The following is a 21,411-nucleotide window of genomic DNA, read 5'->3' as shown; positions in this document are numbered from 1 at the left end:
TGTATATTTTTTGCCTTATTCTTTCAAGTTGAAATAGCTGAATACTCTTCCCAAGGCCCCATGGAATTCATTCCATCAAAGGGCATCCTAATTATAGTTTTTCTAATCATGGGTGAAGAATGAATGATTTATTCAATACTTAATAGTGGAATGACATTTGAGTAAATGTTTGTTGTTGTTGTTTAGTCGCTATGTTGTGTTTCTTTTGTGACCTCATGGTCACCAGGCTCCTCTGTCCATGGGATTTCCTAACTAAGAATACTGGAGTGAGTAGCCATTTCCTTTTCCAGGGGATCTTCCCAACTCAGGGATTGAATCTGCATCTCCTGCAGTGGCAGGCAGATTCTCTACCATTGCACTACCAGGGAAGCCCAGGTAAATTTTACTTTTTGATATTCTCTGCAAGGCTGCAAGTGTTGAGGTAGGTTTGGAGATTTCTCCAATTTTATGGGATTAATAAAGGATTTCCTGATGCAGCTTTCTGATGAATGATTCTACTTGCCTCAAGTGTCTCCTCTTTCTTGGGTGCTGCTGCTGTTTTAATTCCTTGAAATTCACAGAGATCTCCCAGTCTTAAAAAACAGGAATAATTTCTAGTGAATCTCACCATTTTCATGCCATCAGCAGTTTTTTCTCCAGGAACATTCTGCATGAGAATTACATCTTTTGATTTAAGTTGAGTAGCCCCATCTGAAAGTGAATGGGGAAATTTTTTATAATTATTGGGAGAAAAAGTAGGGGTGAAAGAAAAAAGGAGGCAGGCATGCTATCGATTTGTTTTTAATTAATAACCCTAAATATAGGAGGAAAATGTGAGAGAGAAGATATAACCAGTGACCAGAGAGATTAATTTACGAACTTGGCTCTCTCTGGGAAAAGATGCCAATGATAGGAACAAGCAACGGAAGTGTGAGGTATTTTACATAGAATTCTGGAGGCTTGAGACGTAAAGCTCATGTAATGGTCTCAGCCTTCTTATCTCACAATGACTGACAACTGTACCACCACTCCCAAGCTGTGGCTATTCCATACAATGACCCTTTCCTGCCTGGGGCTCACCTGTACAAGTACTTTGGAGAATTCCTCTCCCCTCTGGCCTCAGCTCTTCCTGCGCCACCTCAGTGATTGGACTGTGTTTGCAGAGATGATACCCTGCTCATGGGAAAAGACACATGATGTGGGGAGACTGTGAAGGAGACAAGGAATCTTTCCACAAAACTGATTCCAATACTTTGGTTTTCAAGGATTCTAAAGATAGGCAAGAGCAGCAAAAGAATCAGATTACATAGCCTTTTCACAAAGAACCGTAAGACAAACACCCGCACACCTTTTCCCACATGATCTGACCCTTGAATTCTAAGCCCAAGATCTGTAAATTACCTAAATTTTTTAAGGACTGAGAAAATCAATCAGTGAATTTTCTTGGGAAGTGATAAGACTGCCCCACAAGGGCAGGAACCGTCCATTCTGTGTTTACTGTGTATAGCTGTTCTTTTCAGTTCCTGGGAGAGACAAGTGATGAAGAACTAGTACATGCATGAACAAATGAATATGAAGGAATGAGGCCAACTTTACCCACTGAGGCCAGGTTCCTAAAGTTCTCCAACATCACATCTCTGTACAGGATTTTCTGAGCGGGGGCCAGCAGGGCCCACTCCTCCTGTGAGAAGTCCACTGACACTTCCTCGAAGGTCACCAACTCCTAAAACACCATGTATACATTCAGGTTCAGCCAAGAACTATCTCTAACTCTGAACCAGAAAGATGATGGGTGAGGCTGAGAGGACTTGGGGAGAAGACCCAATGTGCAGTAAGCTCAGACATTCTTCAGAGGCCTCTTATCATCTCACCCAAGTTCTTGGAAACTTCCACTTCTGTTCTCACTCACTGGGCCATCTCTTTCAGGCTCATGGTTTTTAGAAGCTTTTCTAACACAACTGAGCTGATATTGCCACAACTAGGTTGCAAGGAGTCTTCTAATCTTATTCAAGATCTAGTACAGATTGAGCATACTATAGAATGAGAAAATACTTGGAAAATCAATGTTTTTCCTAGTGAAAAAAAGTCTTTATTTTCCTTCATGGCAGCCAGCAGAATATGGAACTCTCACTCACCCTGGGGGATTATCTGAAACACAAAACAAATGTTGAAGCCTTTCTTTAAACATTCTCTCTCTCCCATTCTAAGAAGCCCAAAGAACTGAGGGAGCCTGAGGCTCCAGTACTTCGGCCACCTCACGTGAAGAGTTGACTCATTGGAAAAGACTCTGATGCTGGGAGGGATTGGGGGCAGGAGGAGAAGGGGACGACAGAGGATGAGATGGCTGGATGGCATCACTGACTCGATGGACATGAGTCTGAGTGAACTCTGGGAGTTGGTGATGGACAGGGAGGCCTGGCGTGCTGCGATTCATGGGGTCGCAAAGAGTCGGACACGACTGAGTGACTGAACTGAACTGAACTGAACTGAGGCTAGCCTGGTTGGGCTGTGAAGCTCTGGGTCACGGGCAAGAGATGTAGCCTTTGGGAACAGTGATGTTTTTTTGGAAAGAGTAACTTCCCGCATACCTGTGACCAGGTTGTCAGCAATCCTGCAGCCATTCTTTCTTTTGTGTGTCTCCCTCCTGGCTTGGCAGAGTTCTGACCATGAAGACCTAGAAACGAAGAAAGAAGCCATGAGATTCTGGGCCTGACAGATATTCAACACTTAGAGGCCTTGTAAGAGTCCTCATACTAGCTTCAGAGTAACCACACGCACCTAAATGCACATATATATATATACACATAATACAGTAAAGAATTTATCTCCTTACCCAAGAACAATTAGGAATTGAGAATGCAGTATGTTCTTATTTTTTAAACTTTTCCCTAGATTGAGCCACCAAAATTGCCTAGAGTCACTAACAATTCAGGAGCAATGATTCCTCTAGTATTAAAATTCCTCTGTATAAGAAACTAGGACTCCTTTGGGAACTATGTTCAGTGTGGAACAAGAAATGTTCAGCATAAGCCTGGAACAGCTTATACCAGAAAGGAAGGAATCTACCACACAGGAGAAAACTTAAAAAGGTTCCCACTGGCTTATAATGGAACAATTTAATAAAGAGTAATTACAATCAGTTGAAATACACCAAATATAAAACAAAGGCATGAGTCCATAATGTTACTAAAAAACGGTCAATGGTCACTACTGGAGGTGGCCAGGATATAATTTTGTTATTCTGAAAATTCGTAAAAAAAAAAAAAAAAAAAATCAAGCCTGTATCATCCTGTCCCCTCCTTTATGAACAACATTTTATTATTACTAAATAGTTGTGATGCAAGAAAGTTCTTTCCAGAATAATCATACAAACTTTATTCTAAGTTTCATTTATTATGAAGAAAGTGCTAGAATCAGAAAGTCACGATTCTGAAACCACTAGTAAATTAATGCAAGTAGGCAATGACAATCAATGGTTACTAAAATATTATGTGAAAAGTGAATGGGAATATGTATTTTCAACTTCTAGCTTTGAAAAAATTTCAAACTCAAAAGTTGTAAGAATTAGTGTAAAAATGATGAGCTTCCCTATACTCTTTACTAATTGTTAAAGTTTTGTCACATTTGCTTCCTTTCTCCTCTCTGTAGGGGTGTGTGTGTGCTTCATCAAGAATATTGAGAGGAAACTACTTGAGAGGAAATTGCAGGTGTCAGACCCTTTTTTCCTATATACTTCAGAGTGTCATAGGAACTCAGGACTTTCCCTAACACAATCAAAACCAGGATTTAATATTTATTATCTAACATATAATTCATAGGCAGAATTTTACCAACTAGTCCAATAATATCCTTTACAGCAGCCACTTTAAAATTTTGCATCCAGGATTATACCCTCAGACTATGTTTCTTTCATCTTCTTTAATCTGGACCAGTCCCTTGGCCTTTCTTCATCTTTTCAGGTTTGAAAAGTCCCAGGTCAAATGTTTTACAGATTACATCTCAGTTTTAGTTTGTCTGTTTTCTCATGGTTAGATTCACAAAGTTTATTTTTGGATGATGTATTTTATAACTGATGCTTGTCCTCAGTGAATCACTTCAGGAGACATATGACAACAGTGTGTCTGAATACTGATGTTAATTTTGATCACTTGGTTAAGGTGGTATGCAGCAGGTTTCCCCATTAAGTGACCCCCCCCCCCTTTTTTTTTGTAACTAAGAAGAAACCTGAAGGGGATTATTTTAACTAAATAGATGTGCTGGGCAACTTTATAAAGGAAGATCAAGCTGATAAATCTTAACATCTTAAGAGACATGTGGACACCATGAGTTCTGATATGATGCAATAAGAGACAATACCAATTATAAAATATTTTTTGCTAAAAAAAAAATCCTAACAAATCCTTTCATCTAATTAGTAGTTTATAGAAGAAGGGTAAGAGAAGGGGACAGAGGACATGCTTAATGATATATAGAGGACATAATCAGAAATATCCAGTTTGGAGGAGAAAGAGGAAAGGAGAACTCTTCCTGATTAAGAGACTTAAGAGGTGTAACAATTCACTGCAATGTGTGGCCCTTACAGCTTTAAAAAAAAAAAATAATGTTATTTATTTTAGGCTGTGCTGGGTCTTCGTTGTTGTGTGGGCTTTTCTCTAGTGGCAGTGAGTGGGGGCTACTCTCTAGTTGTGGTACACAGGCTTCAGTAGTGTGGAACATGGGTTCAGTAGTTGTGGTGCTTGGGCTTAGTTGCTCTGCAGCATGTGGGACCTGCCCAGACCAGGGATTGAACTCGTATCTCCTGCACGGGTGGGTGGATTCTTTACTACTGAGCCACCAGTTCAGTTCAGTTCAGTTGCTCAGTCATGTCCGACTCCTTGCGACCCCATGAATCGCAGCACGCCAGGCCTCCCAGTCCATCACCAACTCCCGGAGTTTACCCAAACTCATGTCCATTGAGTCGGTGATGCCATCCAGCCATCTCATCCTTTGTCGTCCCCTTCTACTCCTGCCCCCAATCCCTCCCAGCATCAGGGTCTTTACCAATGAGTCAGAGTCAACTCTTCACATGAAGTGGCCAAAGTACTGGAGTTTCAGCCTTAGCATCATTCCTTTCAAAGAACACCCAGGACTCATCTCCTTTAGAATGGACTGGTTAGATCTCCTTGCAATCTAAGGAACTCTCAAGAGTCTTCTCCAACACCACAGTTTAAAAGCATCCATTCTTCAGCACTCAGCTTTCTTTATAGTCAAACTCTCACATCCATACATAACCACTGGAAAAACCATAGCCTTGACTAGGCGGACCTTTGTTGGCAAAGTAATGTCTCTGCTTTTTAATATGCTAAGTTGGTCTTTATTTAACTTATATGCAGAGTACATCATAAGAAATGCTGGGCTGGAAGAAGCACAAGCTGGAAAAAAGATTGCTGGGAGAAGTATCAATAACCTCAGATATGCAGATGATACCACCCTTAACGGCAGAAAGTGAAGAGGAACTAAAAAGCCACTTGATGAAAGTGAAAGAGGAGAGTGAAAAAGTTGGCTTAAAGCTCAACATTCAGAAAACGAAGATCATGGCATCTGGTCCCATCACTTCATGGGAAATAGATGGGGCAACAGTGTCAGACTTTATTTTTTGGGGCTCCAGAATCACTGCAGATGGTGATTGCAGCCATGAAATCAAAAGACGCTTACTCCTTAGAAGGAAAGTTATGACCAACTGAGCCACCAGGGAAGCCCCCAATTTTTTTTTTATAGATTAGAGAAATATGGTAAAATATTTTAACGTTAAGGCTTTGTAATGGCATTTACAAAGTTCCTGGTTTCAGCTGGCACCTCAAAGATATATTCCTTTTAAGTTACATGATTTTAGGTTCTCAATGAACAAAGGTCAACAGACATGGAGAAAGTCTAGAAAATGCTCAACATTGACAAATTAGTTCGAAAACTAGAGAATTTGCCTTCAAAAATAGCTATTTCTACCAATGTGAGAAAAAAAGGTATTGTTGTTGGATTAAACTACAATTTTAAATATCACCGTCCCTTGGAAAATATCACTATAGCTTGAAAAATCACATTGACTTACAACTCACACTTTTGATCCTTGGAATGACATTTTTTAATTCCAAAACGCAGTGTGTTTTTTTTTCCCCAAAGTGATTTATTATAAAAAAGCTTGCTCCCTCTCAATGCTGAGTTAGTTCAGCAATGCAGCTCCATCCTTTTAAGCAGTCTAGTCAAGTGTTAGTCACTCAGTCGTGTCTAACTCTTTGTGGCCCCATGGACTATAGCCCACCAGGCTCCTCTGTCCGTGGAATTCTCCAGACAAGAATACTGGAGTGGGCTCCAATTCCCTTCTCCATGCAGTGTGCTTCTGAGTCAGCAGTTTTATACTAGATGCCCTTTAAAGCAATCTTCCTGGATGTTAAAATGATCTATGATTTTTTTCATTAAACTTATGAGCAAATTTGCTAATATGTTTATCAAGAGCAATGTTTCCCTTTCTTTTTTTTTTAAAAATATTTATTATTTATTTCCTGCACCAGGTCTTTGTTGGGGCACGTGAGATCTAGGTCTCTGACCAGGGATTGAACCTGGATCCCCTGCATTGGAAGCTGGGAGTCTTAGCCATGGGACTATCAGGGAAATCCCTTCCTTTCCTTTTTAAAAGTAATTTTTAAGTTTATTTTTATTGAGGTAATAATGATTTACAAAATTATGTAAGCTTCATGTGTACAAAACCAAATGTCTTTTCTAACATTCCTTTATTAAGACATCCCACAGTTCACTATAGTGTGCATTCTGCCTTGCTGCAATAAGTAATAAATCCAACCTGCTTAATTCTGTGTGTTCCTGGTAACCTTTGGCTAAAGACCACTGATAATATCAAGAAAAACTATTAACTTGGGGGTGTGTCATAATGGTGTTGTGATAATGCTAAAAACTTCTGTTAAAAGCTTGTTTAAAAATTTTTAATTGAAGTATATTGATATATATGTCATGTTAGTTTCAGGTGTACAGCAAAGTGATTTATTTATATCCATTGTATACATATATGTATGTGTATGTGTGTGTGTATATATATACACACACACATTTATACATATATATACATATACATATATGGGCTTCCTTTGTGGCTCCATGGTAAAGAATCCACCTGCCAGTGCAGGAGATGAAGGTTCTATCTCTAGGCTGGGAAGATCCCCTGGAGAAGAAATGGCAGCCCACTCCAGTATTCTGGCCTGGAAAATTCCATGAACAGAGGAGCCTGGCAGGCTATCGTCCATAGGGTCACAAAGAGTTGGACATGACTGAGCAACTGAACACAGCACAATAGATCAAAGTAGAAAATAGTATGATCATCTCAATGACACACTAAAAATGTCTGATAATACTCAACATTGCCTAATGATTTAAAAATATTTTCAGCCAACTCCATAAAAAAAAATAAAAAAAACCCTCAACTTTTAAAATGGGCAAAATATGTTTTTCTAAAGAAAAATACAATGGCCATTAAGCATATGAAAATATGCTTATTATTAACTACCAGGGACATGCAAATTAAAACCACAAGATACTACCTGACACTCATTTTGATAATTATTCTCAAAAAGACTAACAACTGGTGAGGATGAGGAGAAATCAGAACTCTTATTTGCTGATGGGAAAGAATAATGGTACAGCCTCTTTAGAAATATTTGCAGTTTATCAAAAGGTTACATATACGATTATCATAAGAATCAGCATTCCACTCCTAGGTATAAACCCAAGAGAAATGAAAATAAGTCCACACAAAAACTTTAGCAGGAGAGCTCACAGCAGCATTACTTATAACAGCCAAAATGTGGAAAATAACCCAAATGCCCATTAAATTGTGAGTGGATAAATGTGATGTATCCATACAAAAGAATTACTTGGCCACTAACAGGAATTAAGTACTGATACTTCCTACAATGTGGATGAACCTTGAAAATATTATACTAAGTGAAAGAAACCATTCACAAAAGACTAAATATTATATGATTACATGTATACGAAATGTCCAGAATGGACAAGTCTATAAAGACAAGAAACAGACTAGTGGTAACCTGGGCCTGGTGGGTAGTGAGGCATGGGGAGTGAGTGCTAATGAGTATGGGATTTCTTTCTGGGATGATGAAAATCTTCTAAAATTAGATTGCGGTGAGGGTGGCACATCTCTGGGAATACACTAAAATACACTGGATTATACACTTTAGTTACATGTGATTATATCTCAATAAAGCTATTACAATTAAAAGATGCTCCTTGGAAGGAAAGCTATGACAAACCTTGATAGCCTATTAAAAAGCAGAGACATCACTTTGCTGACAAAGGTCTATATAGTCAAAGCAATGGTTTTTCCAGTTGTCATGCAGGAATGTGAGAGTTGGACCATAAAGAAGGCTGAGCACTGAAGAATTGATACTTTCGAACTGTGGTGCTGGAGAAGACTCTTGAGAGTTCCCTGGACTAGGGAGATCAAACCAGTCAATCCTATTGGAAATCAACCCTGAACATTCACTGGAAGGACTGATGCTAAAGCTGAAGCTCCAATACTTTGGCTACCTGATGGGAAGAGCTGACTCACTGGAAAAGACCGTGATGTTGGTAAAGACTGAAGGCAAAAGGAGAAGAGGGCAGCAGAGGATGAAATGGTTAGATAGCATCACTGACTCAGTGGACATGAATCTGAGCAAACTCTGGGAGATGATGGAGGACAGAGAAGCCTGGAGAGCTACAGTCCATGGGGTCACAAAGAGTCAGGCATGACTTAGCAACTGAACAATAACAACAATGAAAACTATTACAAAAAATAATGTTAGTAAACAAAAAAAAGAAGCATAAAGGGAAATGTCTTTAAACCTGAAAATGTCAAAAATATACAGCAAGTGTTTCAATTTACTAGATAAAAGCCGAAGGCCTTTGAGACACAGAAAAAGAGTGGCTCCTTCTATTAAGCATGTTACAGACAGCACAGTAAACTGGGGAGAGTGGACAAGGATAGGGAGACATGATAGGTTAGAAGATAATAAAGGAAGAACATCATCCTGCCATTCCTGGATGATATGACAGTGTGTAAACATCCAAAAGCATCTACAGGTAAGATTAATTGAAAACTAAGAGGTATGCAGCTTGCTGGATACAGAATATAGCTCTGAGGGCTCAAAACAGAACAAGGGGGCAGTTTGCAGTATACAGGAACACCTATGACCCAACAACTCAAGTTCTAAAAATCGACCTTAAAATTTAAAATCCTAAGTCCATAAAAATGAAGAAACATGGACAAACCCATTCAGATGGGAACAACTCAATCGTCCACCAACAGGATGATTCCACACAACAGAGCTGTAAAAGAGGTTAAAAAAAAAAAAGGGGCAGATCTCTGTGACCTAATGAGTACTTCAAGACACGTCATTAACGGAAGAAAATGAGATACAAGAATGGACATCTTCTTACGGAAATGCAGTCTGATTTGAGCGAGGCTTTTTAAAGAAAGGGTAGACAGGAGACGGAGAAAAGACCCCGCGCACGTGCCCTGTCCGCATCTCTTCTTGTGTACAGACCGATCCAGCAGTCTTTCTGGAGGCGGGAAAAGCGTGGCCCCAACAGGCGGGGATGGAGTCGGTCGCTGCTGGGAGTAAAAGCGGTGGGTCTTGCAGCCCTATGCGCGCAGCTAGGGCTGGGAGTCACGCGAGAAGCCTGGCAATAGGCGCTTGCGCCTATCATATCCATGATCCTTCCCCGTTCTCCAACCGCCACTCCAGACTCTCAGTCAGAACCTGGGCTTGGGTCTGGCCGGATCGGATGCCAACGGATAAGGTAAGCTGAGGAATGGGGCTATAGAGACCACGCCGTTCCCGGAGGCGCACTTCTGCTTCCAGTTTCGACGTTAACTCCGACGAGTGGGCGGGGCTAGGATGCGGCAAAGCAGAGAGTGGCTAAGGCCCAGTGAGGCTGCTGGGCCACAAGCTGAGGACAAGCCCAGTAAAGTTTGGGGGCTTGCCAGATGTCTCGTGGTAAAGAATCCACCTGGTAATGCAGGAGACGGCAGGTTTCATCACTGGATCGGGAAGATCCCCTGGAGTAGGAAATGGCAACCTACTCCAGTATTCTTGCCTGGAAAATGCCATGGGCAGAGCAGCCTCGTGGCCTTAAGTCCATGGGGTCGCAGAAGTTGGACAGCCCGAGAACCCACGCAGGACATCGTATTTTAAGCAAATGAGGCTTATCAAGTAAAGTAACTTACTCTTGATGTCACATTAAAATATAAAATGATCCCCAGGTACATGAGCCCAAGTCTTTTGACTCCATTTGCTCTCCCCAAGGGAAAACGTAGAGGTCCCCAAGATTTTGAAAAGGAGACTCAGCCGTCAAAAGGAGTCCAAACTTCACTTCCTCAGCCATTATGGATTCTCTTGTGTAGTCAATGCCTCTCCCTTCTTCCTAACCAAAATAAGCCCCCAGAAGTCAGAGACCTTTCTGTCCCAATTCCGATTTAAACAATGATTATCCTGGTATTAAAAACAAATAACCAGAGAGTCTAGATCAGACTTTAAGCTACCTGCTGAGACAGACTGACAGATAGACAGAGACAGAGACAGACAGGCCACTACAAATCTGAGAATGGCCAAAATCCGACACTAATAATGACAAACACTGGTGAAGATGTAGAACAGGAAAGCTCATTCAGTGCTGGTAGAAATACAAAATTGTACAGCCACTTTGGGATACAATTTGGTGATTGCTTACAAAACTAAATATAATCCTACCAAGTAATACAGTAGTCACACTCTTTGATATTTACCCAAGTAAGCTGAAAATGTATGTCCACACAAAAACCAGCACATGCATGCTCTGGATTGGGGGCTGGGGTGGGGGTGGGGGGTGGGGGGGTTGTTTCTTTGCACATGAATGTTTATAGCAATTTTACTCATAACTGCCAAAACTTGGAAGCCGTCAAGATGTCCTTCAGAAGGTGAACAGATAAGAAACAACATATCATCAGAGCTAAAGTGAATGAACTATCAGGCCATGAAAAGACCTTAAATGCATATATATTAAGTGAAAGAAGCCATTCTGGAAAGATTAAATACTGTATGATTCCAACTATAAGACACTCTGGAAAAGACAAAATTGGAGATCAGTGATTGCCAGGGATTAGTGAGAGTGATTGGTAGAATATATAAGCAGGGCACAGAGGACTTTTAGGGCAGTGAAAATACCCTGTATGATACTATAATGAATATATATCGTTACAGTTGATAGGTAACAGGTCCACTTATATGTAGATTTTTTTTTTGTTTTTTTCAATGAGTACATACTAGAGTACTACACAGTTCATGGATGGTTGTATTCACAGGTGCAGAACTCAGAAGGCTGACTGGTGAGTTGTACTGGGGTTTTTGACTTTGAAGAGGGTTAGGGTCCTTAGACCTCATGTGTTCAGCATTCAACTGCAGTTCTCAAATGAGATTCATTCAAATGAGAAATTCACATCTGGTTCAATAGTTTTATGCCAGCTTCATCATTCCTGGCCTCAGGTTCTGCTTGGCACCTGGAAGCCATCTATGTGGGTACCCTTAGGACTTACTGTTATATCAAATTAGTGTCCCCCACCCCTGTCCTAAATATTTTTATCCATCAGAAGTAGGAGCAGTGTTTGGTGGTCCTGAAGTGGAAGAACTTTGAGGTCAGGGCCAAAGGTTAATGATTATAGCAGGGAGCAGAACAAAGTTTGGTGAGAAAAGACATGCCACTTGTCTGAATTTCTGGGCTGTCTGACCCCCTCTGGAACTTCCTTCTACCTCCTCTCTCCCAAATTAAAACAATGGAATAAACCTCTTCAGTGGATTCTCCTTTCTAGGCTGTATCCCATTGAATAAGCAGCCTGCCCTCTGTGTTTCTGTTGGGTGCAGCCTTGTCATTTCCTCTAGGAACAAGAGGCTCTGGGTTTCTAGTGAGGTGCATGAGTATGGATGGCCAAGGCAGAGTTACTGGCAAAGGGTGTGTGTGCTTATATTTACAGTAGAGCTCAGGAAGGCCCTCTCACTCTTTTTTCTGGTGATATATGATGTGGACTATCTTTTCACACGCTTATTTGCTATTTGTATGTCTTCTTTGCTGCTATATCTTTTAAGGTCTCAGTCCATTTTTAACCAGCTATTTGTTTTCTTATTGTTGAGTCTTAAGAGTCTTTTATCAGTTGTCTTTTGCAAATATTTTCTCTAAATCTGTGCTTGCCTTCTCACTCTCTGGACAATGCCTTCAGCAGAGTAGAAATTTTTAATTTTAACAATGTCAGTTTATCAATTATTTCTTTTATGGATCATATCTTCCATGTTATATTTAAAAAAGTATTGCCATACCCCAAGGGCTTCTAAGTTTTCTCCTATGTTATCTTCAAGGAGTTTTACAGTTTTGTATTTAATACCTAGGGCTGCAATGCATTTTGAATTAATTTATGTTGAGAGTGTTAAGGTCAGTGTCTAGATTTATTCTTTTGCATGTGGATGTCTGGCTGTTCCAGCATCATCTGTTGAAAAGAATTATATTTCTACATTCCATTTCCTTCACTCCTTTGTCAAAGATCAGCTGATCATATTTATGCTTAACATCATTAGTCTTTAAAAATAAGAGTATATACAAGAAACAAATTGGTATGATTGAAGTTTTTTTTTTCTTTCATTTTCACGGCAATGCATGGTTCCAGGCCTCACTGCTTTCAAGCAAAATGAAGTGATCATTCTGCAACAAAGCTCTGTTGTATTCTTTACTTTCATAAGGATTCTTATAGAGTTGAGCTGATAGTTGACCAAAATGAAATGATTTATCCAAAACTTCATCAGAATGACATATATGGGAATATTTAGCCAAGTGAATTCTATGTAAAAAAATATATTGTGAGGGGTATTTCAAGTGTCTGCCAAATTCACAATGCTCAGAGACTGAAAAACAGATGAATGACACAAGCCTCAAATATCTGTCATGGTTATCGTGCTGCTTTTCTATTTTATGGAACTGTTAATCTTCCACTAGTGGAAGGGAAGGAATTATACCTTATGAATCTTACCATGTCTACCACGTTGGATTTTTTCCCATTCAAAATATTCCCTTGAGGTGCTGACCTTCTGGTATTGAGACAAATCTCCCAATCTGAAATAAGATTACAAAACATTATGTTATTGGAAAATAAATGGAAGGAAGGTGTTAAAAATGAAGGCCAATGTGTGTTTACTTTCAAACACTGACTTAAAATATATTTTAGAACAGAAAGAAAGGATAAATTAAGTTTGGCTGGATTAAGAGTTTGGCGTGATAAGGTGCTGTGGTCAAATTGGTAGGTGATTTACTAAGAAATGATTCTGTAAGTGTTGAAACCGACTATGAACGGAAAGCACCATGGAGGAAAACAAAGGTGAAAGGAAATGGATAAAGAGCTTAAGGAAAATGCAAAATTTAAATTAAAAAATGGGACAGAGTCTACTGTCAGGTCAAAAGAAAGTTTCCAAAAGTGAGGGAAAAGTTAAAGAGAAGAAAAGTTTGGACTTCCCTGGTGGTACAGTAGATAAGAATCCACCTGCCGATGCTGGGGACGTGGGTTTGGTCCCTGGTCCGAGAAGATCCCACTTGCTGTGGAACAACTTAGCCCATGTGCCACACTGCTGAGCCCGAAAGCCTAGAGCCTGTGCTCCACAACAAGAGAGGCTACCAAAATGAGAAGCCCGTGCACCACAACAAGGAGTAGTCCCCACTTGTCACAACTAGAGAAAGCTGCGAACAGCAACGAAGACCCAGCACAGCCAAATAAATAAATAAATAATTAGCCTTTTCTCTTTCTTGGAAAACTTTCCATTTTCTTCAGCTTTCCTCTTAGTTCTACCTGAAATATCAGACGAGGTCTGCAAAGCTGGTGCCCTGCTCTGAGAGGAAGATGCCTGATATAATAAGACTAACATGTAAGGGATGACAAATACTTCCATAAATAAGGGGCTGAGAGTCTGCTCTTCAGGGATACCAAATACTCTCAGGTATAACTTGAGAAACAACAAAATGTTCATGTCAACTTTATCAAACCAGTTAACTTTAAAATAAAACTAAAACGCAAACATATTCACATTCTCTATCATTTTTCACAAAATAGACTCCCAATCTTTTGCCTAAAACCTAAGCTCAAGCTTATATACAGAATTTTGAATTCCTAAGCCTTTTATCCTAGAAAAAATAAAGTCAGTACAATGGACAGATCTTCATTTTTCAAGAGGAAGCCATTGTACTGTAAAGTCTGTGACCTCAAAGGTCACTGGATCCTACACCATCACAAACATCCTGGCATCAGGCAGTTGCCATCTCTATCAGTGTGCACTTGAAAAAGAGGAAGGGAGACCCAAAGCCTAGACAGGTTTCATGTTCTCCCACCATCAACCCCAGGGCTTGATGGTCCTCAAGCCCCTTCTCCTCTCTACCTGGACATATTCTTAGTGACCTCATCCAATTATGTAGCTTAAGAGCACCTCTCTCTCTCCTAACGATGTATCTCACCACAACTAGATTGTGACCTCTTCTGGTCTTAATTTTCTCTTGTGATAGGATTAGCAATAGTTCTGAGCACATTACAGACAATAAATGCTGGAAATGCATCACTCCTCCAGTGACAGCACAAATTCTCAGAATCACATGTCAGCTCCCTGTCTATTATAGCAAAATGAGGGCACACAATCAGCATAGATGATCAGACTGAATTAGTAAATACTGGGATGATGGTATCATTCTCTTATGTAAATGAAAGGCCCTAAGATCTGAGGAAATTTAACTTGGACTCAGACCCTAACTTGGACTCAGACCCTCAGTTTTTATTCCCATTGGAATAAAAAAACTCTGTTTCACTAGAAGGAAACACATCTGCCTGGAAGGAAGAAGCATGTGCTTTTATAAAAGAATAAATTTCCGACTCACTTGAAAATAATTTGTCAGACATCCAGTCACAGTCCTTTCCCCTTCTGACGTCTCTTCATAAAGACAGAAAAAGTCCTGAGAAAGACAGCCTTAAGAAGAAGAAACAAAAACTGAGAATTCAGGCTGCCCACAATTCCCATACTCACAAGCCTGGAAACACCCTACACTAATTCTAAGTAAACACACACTGCTGCCATAAAATGCCCTACAGTCCGCCTCACCTGAAATTAGAAATGGATTTTGGTAAAAAGGAAAAAAAGTTTAATAATCTAAGTTCATTTTACAGATAAAGTCTAGACAGGTAAAATTGTTGGGGTTATTTTTTTGGCTAACAGTGATGACTCATCTATTAAGCAGAACTTCTCCCACAACAATGGGCAGACTTACCCCTTTCTCCCCAAGTCCCAGAATTTACACAACAGGATATTGTTATATACTTAAGCACCCTCTTAGACAGCCCAGAAGCAGGACTGTGTAGACCCAGACCACAAAGACATTATGCTCACAGGCCAGTAAAATACTGTCTCTGAAAGGAGCATCAGCAAGCACTTGCCACAAGGGAAAAAATCAAAGGCTGGCATCTGTGAATCTGACAGTGAAATCTGCCTCATACATGTTATTCCCGAAGTCTCTTCAAGACAGTTGAATTCCTCTTGATTAATAGTGGGAGTCTTGCCTCATGCCATCAATCTTTAAGCAGTAGGCATTACTGATTTGTCATCAAGCATCATTCATTAGCCATCGCTCTGTAGAAGACGGCAGTTATATATTATGTGAAAGTCATTAGAAACTGTAGATGGCATGAATATAAATAATTGCCATTTACTGAGTACCCATTATGTACTGGAAACATTGAAAGCTCATATGATTATCAAGTTATTATTACTGCCATTCAATAGTTGAGGCAATTCATGTGCAAACAGCAGTAGTAATTGGTCCAAGATCACCACTTAGGAAGTGGTGAGCCAAAGCCTGAATCCAGGTTACTCTGTCTCAAAAGCCTCAACTCCTAAGATTATTGTTAATTCTCCAATATGACTGGACAGTGATCATGAAATAGTGTACAGGAAATGACTAACTTAGCAGGTCTGGGTTGCCCAAAATTTTTACTAGGAATATGAGTATGAACCTATGATGTAAAAAAAGATATATTTTAATTGGGTTTTTGAAGAATAATAATATGAGTATGTTCACAATATAATTTATATGGAAAGGAGGGTATAAAATTATAAACTAAAAAAAAAACTTATTTATTTATTTATATTTTTGGCCACTTTGTGTGGCATGTAGGATCTGAGTTCCCCGACCAGGGATCGAACTTGTGCCCCCCCCGCAGTGGCAGCATGGAGTCTTAAGCACTGGACCACCAGAAAAGTCCTGAAAATATCTATTTTAGATATCCACTGAAAGGCCTAGACACAATTAAACCCCAGGAGCACTAAGTCCATGTATCAGGAGCACTGAGTCCATGTATCATACAGACCTTGGTGTCTACAAGGAAACAGGCTTCTTGGAGAAATCATTGATTATGGTCTGTTAACAGTCAAGTTTGGGGCTTCTCTGGTGCCTCAGCAGTAAAGAATCTGCCTGCAATGCAGGAGACCTGGGTTTGATCCCTGGGTTGGGAAGATACCCTGGAGGAGGGCATGGCAACCCACTCCAGTACTCTTGCCTGGAGAATTCCATGACAGAGGAGCCTGGCAGGCTACAGTCCATAGGGTCACACAGAGTTGGATATGACTGAAGTGACTAAGCAGCAACAGTCAAATTCAAAGTGAACTGGGAATTTACGCTCAAAGATTTATAGGGATGTGTTGAAAGGACAAATGAATCAAATTAAAAGGACTACTCTTGGCCAAGTTTGGGAGAGCCTGAGCATCAAATAACAGCAACTGTTTATAATATGATAAATGAAAGAAAAATAGGGGAATATGTTGTGAAACCCTGAAAGGGGGGAAAAAAATAGAGAAGGGAGGGGAAGTGGGGAGAGAAAGCTCTTGTTCACAAAAGACTGACAGCAAGAGAATGCAAAAATTTGGAAAAAAAGAAAAAGAATTAGAAAAAAAACCAACAACAACCAAAAGCACTTTTCAAGACCTCAATGTAAAAAATAGGTAGAAGTGAAGATCAACAAGTGATGCTAAAACCACTGGGTGAAAGGGTTGGGCAACAGATTATTCCCCTGTTGCCAAGTATCACCCTCAGATTGTTGCTGTTGTTGTTTAGTTGCTGAGTCATGTCCAACTCTTTTGTGACCCCACAGATTAGCCCACCAGGCTCTTCTGTTCATGGGATTTCCCAGACAAGAATCCTGGAGTGGGTTGTCATTTCCTTCTCCAGGGGATCTTCCTGACAAAGGGATCAAACCAGCATTCCCGCACTGTGGACAGATTCTTTACCACCGAGCCACCTGGGAAGCTTATCACCTACAGATTATCACAAAGAAAAATGTGACTGTGCAAGACAGAGATGGGTACCTTAACTAAATGCTTTGCACTAATACACAGTGGACGACTTGCATTTATGTGCCTCCTGATGTGACATAACATGAAGTACACATCACCTAGGAAATTTTCAAGTCTCTAAATCTGCAGTCTAATGCAGTAGTCATTGTCTTGGCCTATGTGGCTATCGTGAATATGAAATGTGGCTAGTGAGACTGAGGGCCTGAGTTTGTCATTTTACTCACTTTTAATTAAATTTTAGAAAAAACTGTTCAGTTACTAAAAAAATCTTTCAGTATGTTTGGAGCAATCTGGGTTTCCCCAAATACTTTTTCAACAGTCAATTTTCTGAAAGCTAAATACAGGTCAAGAATTTCTAATAAAAATTTAGTATCCATACTGAGGTGAGCTTAGGTGTAAAATACATATCAGAGTCCAACAACTTGTTACAAAAGAAATGTAAAATTTCTCACGAATAACTTTGTATTAGCTACATTGGTCATTAATTTCACCAATAGTTATATATTAATAACTGGGTAAATTAGGTTAGCTACAACATATTATTAAAAATAACTTCACATGTATATTTTCTCCTAATTTGACTACTAAAAATTTTTAAATCACATTACATTTGTATTAGATACTACTGGCTGTACCAGGTGACTCAGTGGTAAAGAACCTGCCTGCAAAGGCAGGTGACCTGGGTTTGACCCCTGGGTCAAGAAGATCCCCTGGAGGAGGGAATGGAACCCACTCCAGTAGTCTTGCCTGGGAAATCCTACGGACAGAGGAGCCTGGTGGGCTACAATCCATGAGATACACAATTACATGAAATTATAGGAAAACATCACCATATGGGAATGCCAACGTTTTTCAATATAAATCTCCTGGACTGCAGGAACCAAAAATACTGGCAAATGTTTTAGGTAAAACAGATGTAAAACCTAAATGCAATGTACCTTATTTGAATCCTAGCTCCCTCCAAAACCCGACAACTATAAAATATACTTTTGGAAAACTGGAGAAATTTTGATTTTCTTGGATGGACAATGGAGTTTTGTTCTTAGTAGGAAACTGTCCTCATTGTTAGAAGTCAATGTCTGCAGTTTACCATTAAATGGTTCATCATTTTATATATATATAAAATGACAGACAAAATCTTAAATTAGTGAACTTAGATTCATGGATATTCCTTTTATTGACCACAAATTTTCTTAAGATAAAAATTTCAAGATGAGGGAATTTCTTGGTGGTCCAGTGGTTAGGACTCCGCACTGTCAATCCCGTGGGCCAGGGTTCACCTCCTGGTGGGGGAACTAAGATCCCTCCAGCCGTGCAGCATGGGCGAAAAAAAAAAAAAAAAAGAAATTCTAGATGAATACCTGGAAGAAAAATCTACCCGTCAAAACTCATCTTACGTAAATTCAATTCCAACGGCGGCTACTAACGGAAAACATCCTCGATTGACTTCCTTCCCAGAGGCTTCTATATTTTGAAGGTTTGGGGCTTTAGGGGGCTCTCATATGGTAAATTTATTATTTATATGAATCCCTTCACTCCTGCTCTTATTTAGATCAAACACATGTGCTCCCTAATAACCTACAAAGGTTTCTTCTGTTTCCAACGGAATATGACTTACCAAACTTTAATAACTGACAACCACGGCCGGAGTAAAGCCACCGAGAGCTCACCGGGACACGGGGACAGGGGGCCATAGGCGCCGGAGTGTCGAGAAGGACGGAGATACTATTTCTTTTCCTTGTGGAGGAAGGACCCAAAGGCTGCTCCGGTGGCTTGTGAAATTGGGAGCAACGCGGATGGAGAGTAGGCCGGGCCGACCCGCCTCCTCCCGGAACTGCAGCCGGGCCGAGTGGGTCCGAGCTCTCGGAGGAGGGGCCGCCGCCCAGCAGCGCCGGCGGGAAGCCAGGGCGGCCAGGTTAGCCCTCGAGGCTAGTGTCCTTTGATTTCAAGCCTCCTCTTGGGTCTGTTCTCCTGCTTGACCACACAGAGACCGGACGATAAGAAACGAAAATTTCACCTCACACCGGAGCAGGGGCACACAAATAACAGAACTTCTTCATTGCGCACGCGCAAATACAAACGCGCACGCGCACTTTCAGTGTCCTCGTCCAGCCTAAGGGGTGGGGCCTCGGAGGTTGAGCGGGCCCTAGAGGCCACTGCTTCTAAAGTCCCGGAGCTTCGGTAAGTTTATACCCTTTTCCTTCCGCCGAGAGGCACGGAGGCGCAGTTTCCGGACCCGCATGGCGGGGCTGTGGCCCAAGATTGGCTCGGAGGTTTGCTTTCCTCAGTAGTCCATGCATCTTACATGAATGACAGTTGCTTTCAAATTTGGGTGCATAATTGAATAGTCATTTCATAGAAGGAGGCAGGTAATTAAGGTGACAGTGCACAGTTCACAATAAGTTTTAGGAATCCTAAATACGTGAACCGTGAACTTCCAGATGTTCAGGCTGGTTTTAGAAAAGGCAGAGGAACCAGAGATCAAATTGCCAACATCTGCTGGATCATGGAAAGAGCAAGAGAGTTCCAGAAAAAAATCTATTTCTGCTTTATTGACTATGCCAAAGCCTTTGACTGTGTGGATCACAATAAACTGTGGAAAATTCTGAAAGAGATGGGAATACCAGACCACCTGACCTGCCTCTTGAGAAACCTGTATGCAGGTCAGGAAGCAACAGTTAGAACTGGACATGGAACAACAGACTGGTTCCAAATAGGAAAAGGAGTACGTCAAGGGTGTATATTGTCACCCTGCTTATTTAACTTCTATGCAGAGTACATCATGAGAAACGCTGGGATGGAAGAAGCACAAGCTGGAACCAAGATTGCTGGGAGAAATATCAATAAGCTCAGATATGCAGATGACACCTCCCTTAGGGCAGAAAGTGAAGAGGAACTAAAAAGCCTCTTGAAGAAAGTGAAAGAGGAGAGTGAAAAAGTTGGCTTAAAGCTCAACATTGAGAAAACGAAGATCATGGCATCTGGTCCCATCACTTCATGGGAAATAGATGGGGAAACAGTGGAAACAGTGGCTGACTTTATTTTGGGGGGCTCCAAAATCACTGCAGATGGTGATTGCAGCCATGAAATTAAAAGACGCTTACTCCTTGGAAGGAAAGTTATGACCAACCTAGACAGCATATTAAAAAGCAGAGACATTACTTTGCCAACAAAGGTCTGTCTAGTCAAGGCTATGGTTTTTCCAGTGGTCATGTATGGATGTGAGAGTGGGACTATAAAGAAAGCTGAACGCCGAAGAATTGATGCTTTTGAACTGTGGTGTTGGAGAAGACTCTTGAGTGTCCCTTGGACTGCAAGGAGATCCAACCAGTCCATCCTAAAGGCGATCAGTCCTGGGTGTTCATTGGAAGGACTGATGTTGAAGCTGAAACTCCAGTACTTTGGCCACCTGATGCGAAGAGCTGACTCATTGGAAAAGACCCTGATGCTGGGAAAGATTGAGGGCAGGAGGAGAAGGGGACGACAGAGGATGAGATGGTTGGATGGCATCACCGACTTCATGGACATGGGTTTGGGTGGACTCCGGGAGTTGGTGGTGATGGACAGGGAGGCCTGGCGTGCTGCGATTCATAGAGTCGCAAAGAGTCGGACACGACTGAGCAAATGAACTGAACTGAACTGAACTGAACTAAGTTGTCTTTCAGCAAAAGGAAATGGAATTTTTTAAAAGTTTATTGTACTTTATATTGATGTATTTACTTCGCTGCATTGGATCTTAGTATTGGCGCACGCAGCATGTGTGATCTTAGTTCCCCCACCAGGGATGAACTAGCGTCCCCTGCATTGGAAGGGAGATTCTTAACCACTGGATCACCGGCGAAGTCCCCAGGAAAGGGGATTTTTAATAGCTGTTATTCAGTTTGGTGTCAGGACTTGTTTTTCAGTGTTACATCATGAACTATACAATTAACCTACTAAATCTGATTTAATTATAATTTATCCTCAAAAACTTTGTGTCTTATTTCTTTAT

General features: G+C 40.7%; 1 protein-coding gene across 4 annotated transcripts in view; it reads right to left on the bottom strand.

The window, feature by feature from the left end:
- LOC129625537 (zinc finger protein 177-like) overlaps positions 1–19,578 on the bottom strand; it is a 30,209-nt gene extending 10,631 nt beyond the window's left edge. For 3 of the 4 annotated variants that reach the window (XR_008701525.1, XM_055544046.1, XM_055544026.1), the window contains exons 1-7: positions 19,039–19,578; positions 14,956–15,044; positions 13,073–13,155; positions 2,568–2,653; positions 1,576–1,702; positions 1,060–1,152; positions 608–690 (exon numbers count right to left, since the gene is read on the bottom strand). Coding sequence is in view for 3 of the 4 variants with exons in the window: in XM_055544046.1 (XP_055400021.1) it covers positions 608–690; positions 1,060–1,152; positions 1,576–1,702; positions 2,568–2,600 (336 nt within the window). In the remaining variant the exon portion in view is untranslated. The remainder of the gene's footprint in view (positions 1–607; positions 691–1,059; positions 1,153–1,575; positions 1,703–2,567; positions 2,654–13,072; positions 13,156–14,955; positions 15,045–19,038) is intronic. The other variant, XM_055544037.1, reaches the window with a different exon arrangement.
- Positions 19,579–21,411: the final 1,833 nt, after the last annotated feature.

This window comes from Bubalus kerabau, chromosome 1 (assembly GCF_029407905.1).
Source record: "Bubalus kerabau isolate K-KA32 ecotype Philippines breed swamp buffalo chromosome 1, PCC_UOA_SB_1v2, whole genome shotgun sequence".
Classification (NCBI taxonomy): Eukaryota; Metazoa; Chordata; class Mammalia; order Artiodactyla; family Bovidae; genus Bubalus; species Bubalus kerabau.
This window is presented reverse-complemented; position numbering and strand designations above follow the sequence as displayed.